This window comes from Caloenas nicobarica, chromosome Z (genome assembly GCF_036013445.1).
Source record: "Caloenas nicobarica isolate bCalNic1 chromosome Z, bCalNic1.hap1, whole genome shotgun sequence".
Lineage (NCBI taxonomy): Eukaryota > Metazoa > Chordata > Aves > Columbiformes > Columbidae > Caloenas > Caloenas nicobarica.
Genome location: NC_088284.1, coordinates 53756758 through 53772556, shown reverse-complemented (window position 1 = coordinate 53772556; position 15799 = coordinate 53756758). Strand labels below are relative to the sequence as shown.

Genomic DNA, 15799 nt, shown 5'->3' with positions numbered 1-15799 from the left:
AGACCTTATTAACTTGAAAAACACTGGTTTACAAAATTCTGATTAGGAGAAAGTTGAGATTCAAAAGAAAAAAACAGCCTCCTGTAAACAGAATATTTTAATTACTGCCTAGAGTAATTTAAAACAATTATTAAATACTAGGGTTTTTCAAATTATCAATGCTTTTTCTCCTGGTACCTAGTTAATCTCAATACAGGAGATAAATATAAGCTACCATAAGCTTTTGTGAAAAACCCAGGTACCTACAGAGCTACAAGAGAGTTCAAGCTGTAACAAAATTAGTAGTAGACATGACTACAAAAAAAGTGTAATGAAAAGTGTAAGATCTCTCTCTCAAAAAAAGTGTCCATACCTTGTGGTACACAGCACTTTCTGTGAACATGGAGAACCATAACCTAGAGGCAGTTTTACCAACTTCACAATTTAAGTCAAGAACAATAAATGACACAAATGTGAGAAACTAAGAGTGTATCCTGCTTTAGTACTCAAGTGCCCCAATGTATTTTGTATTCTTGAAAATGACTAAGTACAGCAGAAAACGTGCCTTCTGCAAGGAATGGAACAGAATTAAAACTGGGTTAGTCCATTTTGAAGTATTTCTACAAGCAGTCCTATGGTAGCCTACCACTATATTAATACATAAACTTCTTTTTGGATTTCCCTGGATTTACAGGAAAATAAACCACCAGAAAACCCACACTTAAAAAGATGAAAGCACTAGAAAACAGCAAAAACAAAGCAAGCATCTACATAATCATGGTGAACTCTGAAGCTGAGGACTATGTGCCTATGTAGAAAAAAAAAAAAACCACCATAGAAATGGTTGTGGTTTTGTTTTTTTTTTTCCACCCCTCAAAAACACATAAGCAACATATTATTTCAAATGGGTTTTGGATGGAGAAGTGTGAATAGAGTGGACAAAGAAAATGACAAAGGAAAAGAACAGTGACATTTTATTTCCTTGGCATGTGAAATTACAGAGATGTTACTACAGCACTTACTGTTCTTACCTTTTGGATCCCAACTCATCACAAATCACAGCATAACTACGTCAGTGGTAGAATTTAACACACAATATACATTTTCAGAATGATTTATTTTTCTTAATGGTATCCCCACTTAATGATATCCCCACTTTATTGCAGCCTACGAACCTGCAGAAAATGCATTTGCTTCTGAAAGCATAACAATAAGTGTTTTGGGATGTTCAAAGTCAAATAAGTAGTCCTCAGATTTCAGATGTTAAAGCTTTCTCCACAGCCACATGTTCCTTTGATGTTTGGATTATTGAAGACAAATTCACTGGACAGTTTGTCTTCTACATAGTCCATTTCAGTGCCTAAAAGCGTCAGCTGTGCCTTCTTCTCAATAAACACTCTAACCCCTTGAAGACAACAAAGAAAAAGATAATTACATACATCAAAATCATCACTCACTTTAAAATTCTCTTTTGATTAGTAATTAAAAAAATTGAATCAAAATATGAAGACTACCAGTATAACTTGGTTTCCCTGGCCTAACAGGGCACTTTCATTGCTGTTTTTACCCATAAAACTCCAGCAACAGTGTAGCACTGTTATTAGTGTGTGCACATGAATGTATGTTTCGTTTGTTGGGTTTCTTTGGGAGGTGGAGGATGGGGCCTGAATTTAAAACCATGATATCCAGGGAAACGAGCTGTAGAATTTGGGAACAAATTTCAGCTTATATACTTAAAGCCCACGCACTACAGTCAGTAATCCATTTCCTACGATTTTTGAAGTCTGTGCATCCAATAATATGCCCCAAAACCTTGAAAAACCAAATGTTCTTCTCTCAAAACAATTATTTTTTTGCTCTGCCAAAATGATTAGGTCTATATTAACTATAAGCAATATTGAATCCTACCATAAGGCAAACATATGAACTTTCAAAGACATCACAGCCTTCAAGGATTAAGAGTTAGTAGTTCATCTTAGGAATCAGAAAGAGCTCCCTTTTCTAAGTATACAAAGTATCTACCTCTCTGGAAAGCTACTGAACTTTAAAACTTCAAATCTGACATAAAGCTGTGTGCAGACTGCTTTAGCTGCCTGCAGACTAGGAAATTAAAAAAAAAAAAAAAGGTAAAATTGTATCAGTGAACAGCAACAAGAACCCATTTACTTATGAGAGACATTGCTGGAAAGCCGTTTCACCATAGTAGACATTGCAACAAAACGCATTACTAACACAAGTCTGTGGGCAACTGAGCTGAATATACACCTTGCTGGGCTAAACCTAATGAAAGAGTTTATGGACCTGATCTCTGAAGCAGTCACTTACTACCCAAAAAAGCCAGAAAATTTGTGCTGGGATACAAAGCCAACAGCTGAGTACAGAGCTATATAAAAGTCAGAGCCTTCACTAAATATCTGTCTAGGAGCAACCAAAAGAAAACAGAACACACACAGGCACACTTGAAATGCTGTCTGGCTTTGGAACTCGAGATCTCTGACCTGACTGAGGGAAACTGCTTTATTCATCCTTAAGATTCAAACCAGGAAATTTCTTCTGAAAAAAGTGTTTCCAGCCCTGTAAAGCTAGAGCAGCTCTGAGTCAACAACTCCAGAAGCAGCTGAATTTGAAATAAAGAAGCACCTGCAGAATTAGGCGGCAGTCCTGATCTCACATACTCCGGTTCAATTTAATCATCTGCTAAAGTTCCAACTAATTCTCTGTTTTAGAGGATAAAATTTATGAGTTTGTCACAGGTATTTTGAACACAGCTGGAAGACAGGTTCAGCCCAGCAGCATAGCTTCTGTAAGAAAATGATTGTGATATCCCACTTATATTCAAATCTCTTACTTTGCCATCAAATTAAAAGTAATGTTCCTGAACATACTATAACAGTTCAGTAATGCCTAAAAAAAGCTAAAACCACCCCCAAAAAAGGAACTCTAGGACCTTTCAGAAAAATAACAGAAATCAAAACCAAACACTGTTATGCTTCTGTAAAAAAAATCCCTATTTAAGAAAAAGACCACTGTCAGAAGTTTTTATAAAAATTGGAGAAATGTATAGAACTGTGCTGGTTTTGACTGGGATAGAGTTAATTTTCTTCACAATAGCTTGCACAGAGCTACGTTTTGGATTTGTGCTGGAGAGCGATGTCTTCATTATTGCTGAGCAGTGCTTACATAGAGCTGAGGCCTTGTCTGCTCCTCACACCATCCCACCAGTGAGTGGCCTGGGGGGGCACAAGAAGCTGGGAGGGGACACAGCTGGGACAGCTGACTCCAGCTGACCAAAGGGAAATTCCATACCCTGTGATGTCATGCTCAGCGTATAAAGCTGGGGGAAGAAGGAGGAAGGGGAGGACATCCAGAGTGATGACATTTCTCTTCTCAAGGAACTGTTACATGTGCTGGAGCCCTGCTGTCCTGGAGATGGCTGAACACCTGCCTGCCCATTGGAAGCGATGAATGAATTCCTTGTTTTGCTTTGCTTGTATTGGCTTTTGCTTTACTTATTAAACTGGACTATTTCGGGGAGTAGTATCTGATGTACAGACTGCAAGGCTGTGGATTTTAACTAACAAGTTACTTCAAAACAGAAACTAAGGTGACAACAATTCCCGTAACAGACAACTCGGTCCTCTTGCTGTAACTCATTATTTCAAGTAAGTTCTAACCTGTACCTGGCAAACCTGTAACAGGTTATTTTTCCCTACCACCACGGAAGTTCGCTCTGCTGCATCAGAAACTCACCATCTTGAACTACTTCTTCATCAGAGTCTCCTTTTGATTTTGTATATTCTAATGTGTAAGAAAGTCCATTGCATCCTCTTGTGCGAACACCTACTTTCACGCCTACCTAAAAAAACAAACAAACAAAAACAAACACACACCACCACATTCATTACTTTTTAAAAACCTATTCAGGAACACCAGGACAAAAACCATGCACAACAACAAAAAGCTGAAATTTATTATTTTCCACTGCCTCAAAGCAGAAGTGAATTAGCTTAATGGATTAAGAGGTAACTTTTTTTTCCTTTTAGAAAATTGACTGTCAAGGTAAAAGCAAACATTTGCTACTGTGGATCAAGCCCTAAAGTATGTTGAAGTTCCGAAGTAATAAATTGTTTGGACTCCTGTTGGTGCCTAGTCTCATAAAGACAGGCAAATTTCAAAGACAGATATTTTTGGGACTTCAAATTTAAGTTTACTCAGATGCTAATTCAGGTGCTACGTTAAGATTTTTGACAGTAATTTAATTACAAAGCTGTGAGACAAGTGCAGTTACTAGTTCTTCACAGAACTCTTGTAATGACACCATCAGAAAATTTACTTCAAACCAAAGTTTCAAAAAACATAGTTTGATTTCTTCGTTACCTCTATTGCCAGTCTCACTTAAAAAGCAATCCCCTCCTTAAATCAAGTATGTTTGTTTATTACTGTTTCAACAGACCTTAAAAGTCAACCTAGTCATTATGATAGTAACATTCACAGTGTCCAACAAGCCTGAGGAAAAGCGTATCTGTGTAACTAAAGAACTAAGAAAAGGTTTCAAAGGAACAGAAAACTATTTGTGCACAACATTTCAAAAGTATCTGTACCACTTTCCTCACCAATGCTTCATGATTGAAGAAGAAAATTATATTGTCTATCTCTGTAACCAATGTTAAGATAAAAATGTAAGAAAACATATCACTTGACATCAAGTGGGATCTCAGACAAACAGTATTTGATCTTTTCAGACTAAATACCTTTCTTTACAGGAACTGCTACAAATAATGGGCTGAAAAATGCAAACACCATTCATAGCAAGGGGATGACTGGCCAGCTAAGCTGCAGGCTTACGGCATCCTTAGGATGGTTTAAAACATTAGAACAAAGAGTCTAGTTAGTTGCAGATGTACAGGAAGCAAAAGAAACAATGGGCCTTGTATGAAAGTTAAAAAAAGATATATTATTCTTGAAATACTACTTACTGTACAGAAGAAAAACTAATGCTTGTTTTTTAATGGCTAGAAAGCAAGACTCCATTTGTTTTTTCCCCCAGAAGAAAAGATAACAAGCTCAATCATTTATTTTGAGAAATGCTGATCCCTTAATGAAATACACTGTCTGGCAGCCTTCCTAAGAATTAGATGTCCAATGGGTACGAATCTAACTTTATTATTTATATACTTCAAAATGACAACTCCTAGAAGAATTTAATTAAAAACACGTTCCTACCAACAGCTGAAGATCTCTTTCCCTACCGTAAGTCACTGCTATGTCATACTAAAAGGCTTCAACAAAATATAGCTCAAAAGTATTTTGGAGCTTATATTTTTTCAACTTTATCCATTTCAAAAGTAACTGTACAGTGGAATGTCACTACAGTCTGGTATCTCCTACATTTCATTTTAAAAAGAAACAAAGCTTGATATATAAAGAACCTTACGCACTCCCCTCCAAAAAAAGATGCCAACATCTCTAATAAACACCTCAGTGCTTATTTCAAACTTCCAAGTTAGCTAGAAAAGCTTTGAGCTGTGCTAATACCTTAGCACAGTCTACAGGTTGGCCCAGTTTATACTTACATGCTCAGGTTTATCTTTAAGAAGCTCTTTTATCTTCTGAACAGCTGATGGGGTCTGAAAAACAAAAACATACACGTCAATTTGGGTGGTTTTTTTATTTGCAGTGGGTGCTTGAACATACTAAGGCGTGCAACATACTCAGTTGGACTAGACAAAATTTCTATTCCAGCTATGTGGACTCAAGTTTTCTTAGCTTACATTTGCCTCTTATCTGCTAAGTCCACCTTCAACGTCAGCCACCTGTCAGTATTGACTAGCCTGTATTCTACTTGAAACTGATGGCTGATCTGAAGAAATGCACTCTGCTGTAAAACACATGATTGCTGAATCTAATCCATACAGAACACAATACTTCTTCACTCCCGTCCTCACTCACACTACCAGGAAACAGGTAGCTCAAGAACTGCAGCCCTTAATATTAGGATTTTTTTTTCTCCAATTCTGCAGTTCTGCTTTTCTGAAAATCTTTTCACATACACAAAACAAATAAAAATCAATTAGTCACAGAAGTATTTACAGCCTACTTCTATCTTCTCATTAACCTAGCGGGGAACTGTGACTTTAAAACAGATAAATTCACTGTTTGTGCAGCTCTAGTTGCAGAAATGCAAGAATGCCACACAAACATAAGAATTTCCATTATATGCTTACAAGTTTAAGACTCTGAGAAAAGTAAAAGCATTAGTAACGTGAAGTTCTTACCACGAGCTGACTTAAACGCACAAATTACAAGCACACTTACCGTAGAAAATCTTTTCTAACTACGGCTATTAACCTGCAGTTGCTACAGAATCGCTACTGAACAGACTGAACTCGATGCACCTCATCTGCCGCTGCTCTGAGGGAACTGACTGTACTTTCTGCTGCATTATCCCCAATACCGCCGCTAGCAGCAAACGCGCTTCCTCAATTAACAAAAAATACAAAGTCTCCTTGGAAACAATCTACCCGTCAGCTTCTCTAGATAAAGCTTTCATTTTTTAAGAAATACACTTCTTGAGTGGCTGTGCAAAAAGGCCGGAAGGGACCGCGCTGCTGTTCCCCCCTCCTCCCGCTGCCCGCAGAGGCTGCTGCGCACGGAGCAGCGGGCCCCTGTCTCCCGCGGGATCAGCCCGCAGCCCGCCCGGAAACTCCCGAGGGGGTCGCCGCCCCGCGGCCCGTTCCTCGGGAGCCAGCCCCGCCGCAGCGCGCAGCTGGCGCCCGCCCAGGGCTAACGGCGCGGGCCCCCTCCCGCGACACTGCCCGGGCCGAGTCCCGCCCCCGGCGCGGCCCGACGCTGCGGCGCCGGCTCGGGCAGGCAGCGCCGCCGACTGCGCAAACAGGCCGGGCGGCCCGCCCCGCTGTCACCGGCGGCCCAGGGGCGGCTGCGCAGCACCTGCCGCGGGGCGGGCGGGAGAGGCCCGGCAGCCCGGCCCGGCCGTGGCGCAGTTCTCCCAACCGCCAGGAGACGCGAGACAGCCGGCGCGCTGAGCGCTCCCCGCCCGCGGCGGCAGCGGCACTGACCAGGGTGAGGGCGGCGCGCGTAGCCTGGATCTTCCGCTTGCTGACGGCGCGCACCGTGGCCCTCACCACGGACGAGGCCGACGAGGCCATCGCCCCCCTCCGCCCCGTCCTCTGCCCTCTGCCATGGGCACCGACGGCGTCACGCCGTGACGTCCCAGCGCACGGCACGCTTCCGGCGCCCGCCCCTATTGGGTGGCGGTCCGTGATGGGCGGGCAGCAGACGCCCCGCCCCTTGCCCCGCCCCGCCCGGCGGCGCTGCGCGGCGCTGCGGGGGCGGCCGGGCCAGGCGCGGCCCCGCCGGCGGGAGCGCAGTTCGCGGAGATGAGCGGCAGCCTCGGCCAGGGCGGCCGCGGCGGGAGGCCCTTCCCTTCGGGCCCCGTGGAGGCCCACGAGCTCAGAGTCCCCACCCGCGGGACATACGGGTGACGAACAGGGACGTTTACTGCGGTCACCCAGACGAACGCTCCCGTTCAATAGGCGGCATTGGCACCGCGGGCGCCGTGTGCGGACACGTCGCTGCCAGCCCTGGCACCCAGAGGCTAACCCCGCTGCTCTGAACTGAGCTACAGCGATGCCAGAAGGAAAACGAAGACCTGCTCTTCATTTCCTTAAAGATGCTAGGTAATACTTTAAACCGGCATTTATCTGTATTTACAAAGTCCGAGCACAAGCATGATTCTGGGCTTAGCCATTCTGAAGAGCTTACTAAACGTGCAGATGATTTTCTTTTTTGCATACATAATCATGCCACTACTCTTCAACGAGACACGGTACTTCTACCTCAAATATAGAGATGGCAAGTGTATTAAAAAAGTTCTGTTTCCTTTAGCTACGCAACACGTGCCTTCCACACACCATTCCTGCAACTTGGGCACACCTCCTCGACTAAAACACACCCACTTAGAGCTGAGGAGGCTTCAAGGTACTATCAGCCTGAAGCTAAATCAGTGGTATGTGTGCTGGGAGGAGGGAAGCTTGTGTATGAATAAAGCAAATACCTTCTTCTTCGTCATTCGCAGTCTACCAAGCAGGCATGAAGCGCTTTGCCTTCTACTTAGCCAGGACGCTTCGCTCTTCAGTCCCCTCTCTGCTGAATCAATCTCAGCATGAAAGACTGAACACAGGCAATAAAAACAGTCTTTTTGTCTAAAGTGCTTTTCATCTTCAGTACATTATCAAAAGAAGCTAAAAAGCAAAAGTCAGCATTAGAATCTAAATAGTTCAAGTGAATAATGAGAAATATTATTGATAACTTTATTAGTATAGGAAAAAATATTTTCTTTGCTAGCAAGCTCCCCTTCTAAGTAGCTATTTCAGGCCCCAAAAAGTTACTAGTGAAGATCATCTTTGATGCGGTTTGTAAAATAAATCATTGTCCATTAAATACACTTAAATACAATTCTTTAATGGATGAGAAAACCTGGTTTCAAATATAGCTATGAAACAAATCTCACCAGAAAATTAAATTAGGAGAGATGGATGCATGTTAATCTAGTAGTTAGGTAGCTGAGATTAAATTGCCTGTTGAAGACTGACAGTTAACTTTGCTGCATACCTGAGTTTTGTCCTCCTTTATTCAGCACTGGTAACTAACTACTCATAGCACAAGACATTTCCAGCTTTGAAACAGGCACATCAAAAAATCTGAAATTCCTGTGAAATATGACAATAGCACTTTTTTTTTTTTTAACTTAAAAAAGCAGAACAAATAAACAGGGACTGAGTATACAGGTGGTTTTTGAAGGTAGTACTTTTGAAGTATTAATTTTTAAAGATTAATTTAGTTGTAAATTATTATTTTGATTTATTACTATTAGTTTTGATACTGTTCTTTTTCTAGAAACTTATTAATGCAGTGTGTCCTTTCAGAGGTTTTTTTATGTGGAAAATGGCTTCCCTTGAAAATATACTCCCATAAGGCAAGCAGGATCTTGGGTATCAAGAATTGTTATGAAGAACTTACTGTTCTTCAATTTCAATTTTCAATCCATTTTACAACAAATCCAGCAGATATCTACGCCTCCTCAATGGTGTTTATTCTGTATCACATATCATTCTGTAAATTACAACTCTTGAACTACTCTTCAAGCAAACAAAGGGTTTATTACTTACTGGTTTAATGCTTGTAGTATATAACACAAGTTTGGGGGTTTTATTTTAGGGCTATGAGATTAGTAACTATATAGAATTTGTAGTTGCATAAGGAAGCATGCATGCAGAAGGCATGTCAGCCTTTCTTTTTCTGGAGGATATGAATGAAAAACTACAAGAATGAACTTATTTTTCATGGAAAAACTGACTTAATTTCATATGAAGAAATATGCTATAGAAGACCAAGCTGGAATTATTTTCTGTTATTTGCTGGCTAATATTTTGCTTGCAAATATGTTGAGGAAATAAGACACTGTGGTTTTTTTTTGCAAAAGTTGCACATCTATAAGTTTACAGATAGCTGGCTACAGATGGAAACAAAAGCAAGAGTTAGGATCCCAGTTGTGTAAGACCACTTTGGCAATTCTAGCTTTGAACTTTAATAGAAATAGATGAGTAAGGAAAGAAAAATGACATTTCTAAAACCAGATAATTCTAATAAGGTATCATTAACTCTACGTTTAAGTCAGGAATACTGAAATCTACAACGTGAGAAGAAATATGGAAACTTAAGTCTGATTTTTTTTTTAAAATTTATTTCAAAGTCATAAATAACAGTGGTTTGAATTTTACCATGTAAGTAATTATTTCCTGAACAAGATAAGATGGTACATTACCAGCTCTGGAACGACTTCAAGTAAAGCTCAAGTTCATACTTCTACTTAAATTATTGGCTGGTACAAGGATCCTCTTCACATTTTATGAAAGTGGACGTGTTTTCCCCAGTTGCCAAATATAATACCTCTATTCCTTAAAGCATTTTTGTCTGTATCCCCAAGGCTTTGAAAAAGATTCTTAGCAGCATCAAACAGGACTGACCTGTTTCCCAGTCTTTCCTCTTGTACGCAAGCACAGCAGCAAATGAACTCCCATGTCACAAAACAGAAAAAAAACCACAAGAAATCTCAATGGCACGGCCTGTCCAGAGATTGTTTTACATATGTTTACTACTTTTTATGTTTTCAGTTCGCTACAGGAAAAAAAAACATAATGTAGCAGTCTACAAACATTTAAAACACTTTTACACCAGGATTCAGTAAACAATCAACATTAATAAATACTATTTGTGCCTTCAAAAAATCAATTTTTGAAGAAAAGATAATGTATTTGGCTTGCACACAATTTTAGTGCATTTTAAAATGCTCGAGTGGAACAACAAAACCTTGAAAACAGTTCATTTTTTGTACCTGACATTTTCTATATGATTTACCTAGTAAACAAATACAAAACATCATGGCTTTCTATTAAAATGCTCAAATAATCTATTTAAGAGCAAGGTCCATATTGAAATCAATAGTTGCTTGTCCTAGCAAGTTTAATGAAAGATGGGTGTTCCATTTTAGATTAAGTTGAAGGTTGTCTATGCTGCTGTCCTGTGAATCCAGATGCTATAGCCAAAGTTTTTTGTTTTGTTTTGTTTTTTTAAGTGAATGAAGGGCCTGTATAGCAATTTAATAGTGCTTAGGATTCCTCATTATTCTTGTTGGGTCCTCTTCTGTGAGGCTTTTCCCTGAGTCATGTATTTGCTGGAAAGGCTGCCTAAGATTGGGAGGAAGAAAACATCACACTTTACAAGTTTAAAAAAGAAAAAAAAGACAAGACAAACCAGCTGAAACAATCAGACAGGAGAAAATTACTGTTAAGTCAAACTATAATGAAAGCACAAATAGCTCGACTTTAGATCATTACCTACTGGAAGACAGTAGGAAATATTAAAATACAAAATCAAAAACTAACATTTTTTTAAACTAAATACCTAATGACAAATCACTTTGTGTTTAAAATCCCCAAACTTAAAGTTGAAAAAGCCTTGCAGTGAAAACAGAAAATTCTGTGTCTTCCCAACAAAACTGAGAATTTAATTCATTTAATTGCAGTTTATTTTTCCAAAGTTTCTAAAGACTACTTATGTCTGTCTTCAGGTAGCCCAGAAAATATTTATATATTTTATGAAAAAAACCCAAACTGCTAAAAGGTTTGCAGAGATGCACTAGAAACTCAAAGTAATTAAAAAAAAAAAAAGCAGTTGCTTTAAAAATCTTCATGGTCTCTGTTGATAAAGTGTGTGAAACTACTGTAAGGAAGATGCATTTGTAACCATGCGTCTCACACAAAACATCTCTGATCCAGAGAGAGTACATAAAGGCCTTTATATTATCATCTGACTGCTACGTTTAAGTGTATTTCTAACTTCCTTGCATTTTGGCAGCTTAGACCAAGGATGTGCTTTGATAGTCTCTGCTAAGTTAGTTGATCATGTAGAATTATAGACAACTACTCAGAGGAAGCCTCACAAAAAACCACTTCACATGTCATCCCTGAAGAAGTACAGAACTTCATGTATGCCAAAACAAGACAGAGGAGATTGTTAAAAACTCACCATATCCTTCTGCAAAACAAATCTACCAGAGTTATAGACAAAATACAAAGAACTGACATGCCTAAGCTTTGCTTTCAAAACAAATCTGAAAAAAATGCACACTTTTCCAGTGAAAAAGAAGTGGCCTCACTTCAGAATTATCTAGCAACCTGTCCATACTGCTGCTGTGTTCAGCAAATTAGGTCGTGTTCCCATAAGGACTGATGGGAAAAGCAAGTTAAAAATACATCTTTTTACACAGAATTTGTGAACTGAAATGAAGATATACATACCTGACTGTGGACTCAAAAATACTTTCCCTTTTTGTTTCTTTTTTTCTTCATGTATAAGCACTCCCTATAAACAATGTATATGCATTGATGAATCAACAAAATTCAATTATGGCATCCCACAATAATAAAAAAAAAAGGTTCTTCTTGAAAGCATAATAAAGCTATTTTTTATTACTTGGTATGGACTTTAGAGCATTTAAAGAAAAAAAAATCTAAGAAAAGGGACACATGGTGTTTACCTGACTTAATCTACCAGCATGTTTGGCAGCACTGGGTAAAGAAGGGGATCCACACAACACTTCTGGTTTTGAACCACCTGAAAAAAATCATAATGTAACAAAAATTTGTTAATTTGAAACTAGTTACCATTTCAGGTATCATAAAATATAAAAATACTAAAATACACGTAATCTACCTTCGTAGTATGTAGATGGTAGGACATTGCTATTTTCCTCAGTTTTATGATGTGGGAAACTTGCACAATGAGGTGAAATACATCTTTAGTTAAGCATGTAAGTTAGGAATCTACAATAAATTAAGCTCTGTATCTTCCTCCAGAATCAGAGGGAGACATGGAACTTCAGAGAATGAATGAAGATAGGGTGATAAGTTAATTGTCCATAGTCTCATAAAATGTTTGTAGCACAGCAAAGAATGAAGTCAGATCTCTTAGGTTCAGTTGTTCATAGTCCTCTATTCAAATAGAGAGAACACTTCAGGGAGTAAGCAAGCAAACGAAAAAAAAAAAAAGACAAAGCCCAACCTACAGCAACTCTTTTCAAATTCAAATACAGTAATTCCCAAAATACAGATAATAGACAAAAACACCTACTCCAGAATTCATTATTTTAGACATTTGTACTGTACAGACTCAGCATGCTTCTCACACGATGTCATAAAATACACCAGAGTCACTGACTATTAAACAGTCAGGCACACTCCCCTTCACCTTGGCAAACTCTTGTCATGGCAAATGGAATGGTGGAAAGAAATGATCAACAAGACATGGCCAAAGAGGAAGAAACTCAGAAGTTAAACTCAGACTTGACATACACTTTCAAAAGGCCAGACGCTGAATAAAATGGGGCTTCAATTGTTAAACATCTTTTCTGTCCACACAACACTTCTAGTGGCCTATTGAACTAAGAACACTATTTATAAATACCTTGAAAGTTCTGAATATATTTGCATCATTTTCCTCCCACTTCCAGCACTTTGTTAGCACAGTCTTATGCCCTCTTCCACCAATTAAAGCTAATTAAGAAACGAGTCTCCTGTCTAAGCCAGACAGAACATTTCATCTGGTAGAGAAGAGCTGGTATGAAATTATGTTTACACAGAAGATTCCTATTTGTTACTTTAAGAGGTCAAGTCATGACTAATCTGTAGAGCAAGTTTTTCCAGCACAAATTTTAATGCTCTTAGATTTACCTATGGGGAGACAATAACACTGTGTTCCTTTGGAAGCTAACTAAAAGTACCATTCCCTGTCTTTAGGAGTCTCAGTTTTATTTTAGCATAATTTTCCTTTACAACACAGATGACGAAATATCTGTGTTATCTGAAAGATGACTCAGATACTGCTAAGCAAGTATTTCATAAATTCATTCAGGTCTGTTGGACAGGATGTGCATTTGGGGGCATTTTTGTAGGTGTTTTGTTGTTTTGGTTTTTTTTAAGCCAAAGTTGCAAACTGACTCCATGAAAAATAACACAGCTTGCTGTATCCCTCCAACTGCTGACTCGGCAGGAACATTCTTTATTTTCTTTCATTCACAATATTCTACTTGAGCAATCTGTACACTTTCATAATGACTTTAGAGTGGTTTAGGTGATGTGAAGAGCTGTAAGTCTAGCTTTTGTTGCAACTATGTTGTACTGAAGAAGCAGCTGTAATTTGAAATGTCAGCAAACTCTCACATAGTGAGGAAAATGGAACCAGTTTCAACATATTAGAGACTCATACCCCTTCTATTACAAGCATCATACCTGCTCAGAGAAACCATGTCAAATATCTTGGGATATAGCAAAGTTCTGAAAGGCAGGTGAGGATGAAGGGAAAACTGACTAAATGTGACTATATTTAAAAAAAGAGATAGCATTTATATGATGCCATTCAAAGTAAAAACCTTACCCATTAGTCAACCCTGTTAAAAAAACCAAAACCAAGCTCTGTTCAAACTACTCAGCCTCATCAGTTTCATACCTGCAGCTCCTTTATACTGTGGGCATTCCTTTTTAATATGCCCTTCTCTTCCACAGATAAAACAACGTTTTTCTCTTAAGTCTCTGTCTTCCAGGCGCTTCCACTTCTCCGCTGATTGCCTGGGAGTCTTTTCTCTTCCAGTTTCCACGATTACCCTTGCTAGTTTCCGCTTTGGAGGTGTACATAGATACAGCTTCCCTTCCTTGACTGAGCATTCCTTGTCTATTTTAATCTGAGCTCCTTTGTCCTGTTTAATTCTTTTCTCCTTGCTTTCTGCGTACCTCTGGTTTTTGATATCTTCGTGATCACGATGCCTTCTTAGTCTGCAGGAGAAAAATGCTGCAGAGTTCATAGGCCTTGCAAACATGCACAGAGTAAAAAACACCAACCGAACAAACAAAACCAACCCTCCCCGAAAAAAACAAAACTCCACAAAACCAAGTGCTGTCTACAGACAACAGATGTACTTCATGTATTTCTTCAGTGGATACAAGTGAATTAATGTACCTGTCCCTTTGAGTCTTCTACCAAACAGTGCTACACCAATGTAACATATATTTAATTTAACTTTACAATTAGATTACAATACAGCCCTGGATTCTAATAATTATATCTCAAAAATGTAAACACAACAGAAAATCAGGATGCTAGATTTACAAAGATAGTGGAAGAAAAGAAACATTGAACAAAATGCTAACAAAGTATAAAAAATAGATCTTTTTTTTTTTCCTTCTTGTATAATTCAATCAGAAATCTCACTTCCTCGTCCTGAAACCGTGTATATGCACAGTATCTCTGAAAGTCTCTTCTATGGGTGAAGCTTCTAACATTCTGAGTGACTTAAAGATCTAGCAGTGGGAAAATAGCTACCACTGCTAGACTGGTTTTATCTAACTTCTTTATCCATGACCTAGAGAAGGAGACAACAGTGAAACCTCCAAGTCTGCAGATACTAGGCTCCTTCGGTCAGTCAGATGCAGTGCTAATGGCAAGCAACTTCAAAATACCTCATAATACTAAAGGAATGGGCTAAAGAATGGCAGATGACCTTTAAGGTGAGCTTCTTGTTTAAAAAGGGGAAAAAAGGAAGACCCAAGGAACCACAGGCTGGTCAGTCTCACCTCTGCCTAGCAAGATCATGCACCAGATGTCCTGGAAATTATGCTAAAGCACATGGAAAATAAACAGGTGATTGGTGACACCCAACATGGCTTCACGAAGGGCAAATCATGCCTGACAATTTGGTGGCCTTCTACAATGGGGTTACAGCATTGGCAGATAAGGGAAGAATAACTGATGTCATCTACCTGGACTTGTTCAAAGCATTTGATACTGTCCTGCACAACATCCTCATCTCTAAAATGGAAAGACATGGATTTGATGGGTGAACCGCTTGGTGGATGAGGAATTGGCTGGATGGTTACACTCAAAGAGTTGCAGTCAGTGGCTCAATGTCCAAGCGGAGACCAGTGATGGGTGGTGTCCTTCAGGGGTCCATACTGGGACCAGTATTATTTAACATCTTTGTTGGGGACACAGACAGTGGGATTGAGTGCACCCTCAGGAATTTTGCAGATGACACCAAGCTGGGTGGGGTGGTTGATAGCCAAAGCGAAGGGATGCCATCCAGAGGGACCTTAACAGGCTTGAGACGTGGGCCTGTGTGAACCTCATGAACCTCATGTAGTTCAACAAGACAAATGCAAGGTCTTGAAACTGGGTCGGGGCAATCCCA

General features: G+C 39.4%; 2 protein-coding genes across 4 annotated transcripts in view; both read right to left on the bottom strand.

Annotated features, from left to right (window-relative positions):
* Positions 1-937: 937 nt before the first annotated feature.
* ISCA1 (iron-sulfur cluster assembly 1) lies at positions 938-7226 on the bottom strand. Its single transcript, XM_065656309.1, has 4 exons — positions 7056-7226; positions 5553-5606; positions 3730-3835; positions 938-1384 (listed from the first exon to the last, which is right to left on the bottom strand). Exons 1-4 carry the CDS (start codon positions 7143-7145, stop codon positions 1236-1238), a joined length of 399 nt encoding a protein of 132 aa, XP_065512381.1. The 5' UTR covers positions 7146-7226; the 3' UTR covers positions 938-1235.
* A 2528-nt stretch (positions 7227-9754) lies between these two features.
* The window catches only part of TUT7 (terminal uridylyl transferase 7), a 35991-nt gene continuing 29946 nt past the window's right edge, over positions 9755-15799 (bottom strand). Inside the window, exons 26-29 of one of the 3 annotated variants that reach the window (XM_065656269.1) lie at positions 14065-14387; positions 12098-12174; positions 11859-11922; positions 9755-10745 (exon numbers count right to left, since the gene is read on the bottom strand). In XM_065656269.1, the coding sequence (XP_065512341.1) occupies positions 10681-10745; positions 11859-11922; positions 12098-12174; positions 14065-14387 (529 nt within the window). In that variant the 3' untranslated portion in view covers positions 9755-10680. Of the gene's footprint in view, positions 10746-11098; positions 11923-12097; positions 12175-14064; positions 14388-15799 lie in introns of those variants that run through there. The other 2 variants (XM_065656270.1, XM_065656268.1) reach the window with 2 other exon arrangements.

Bases quoted from the DNA above. Each gene is read 5' to 3' on its own strand.
- ISCA1 (XM_065656309.1), bottom strand. From the start codon at position 7,145: ATGGCCTCGTCGGCCTCGTCCGTGGTGAGGGCCACGGTGCGCGCCGTC. The intron at 3,836-5,552 runs GTAAGTATAAAC...TTGTTTTTTTAG, and splicing joins TTAAAGATAAACCTGAGCAT to GTAGGCGTGAAAGTAGGTGT. The intron at 1,385-3,729 runs GTGAGTTTCTGA...GTTGTCTTCAAG, and splicing joins TGAAGAAGTAGTTCAAGATG to GGGTTAGAGTGTTTATTGAG.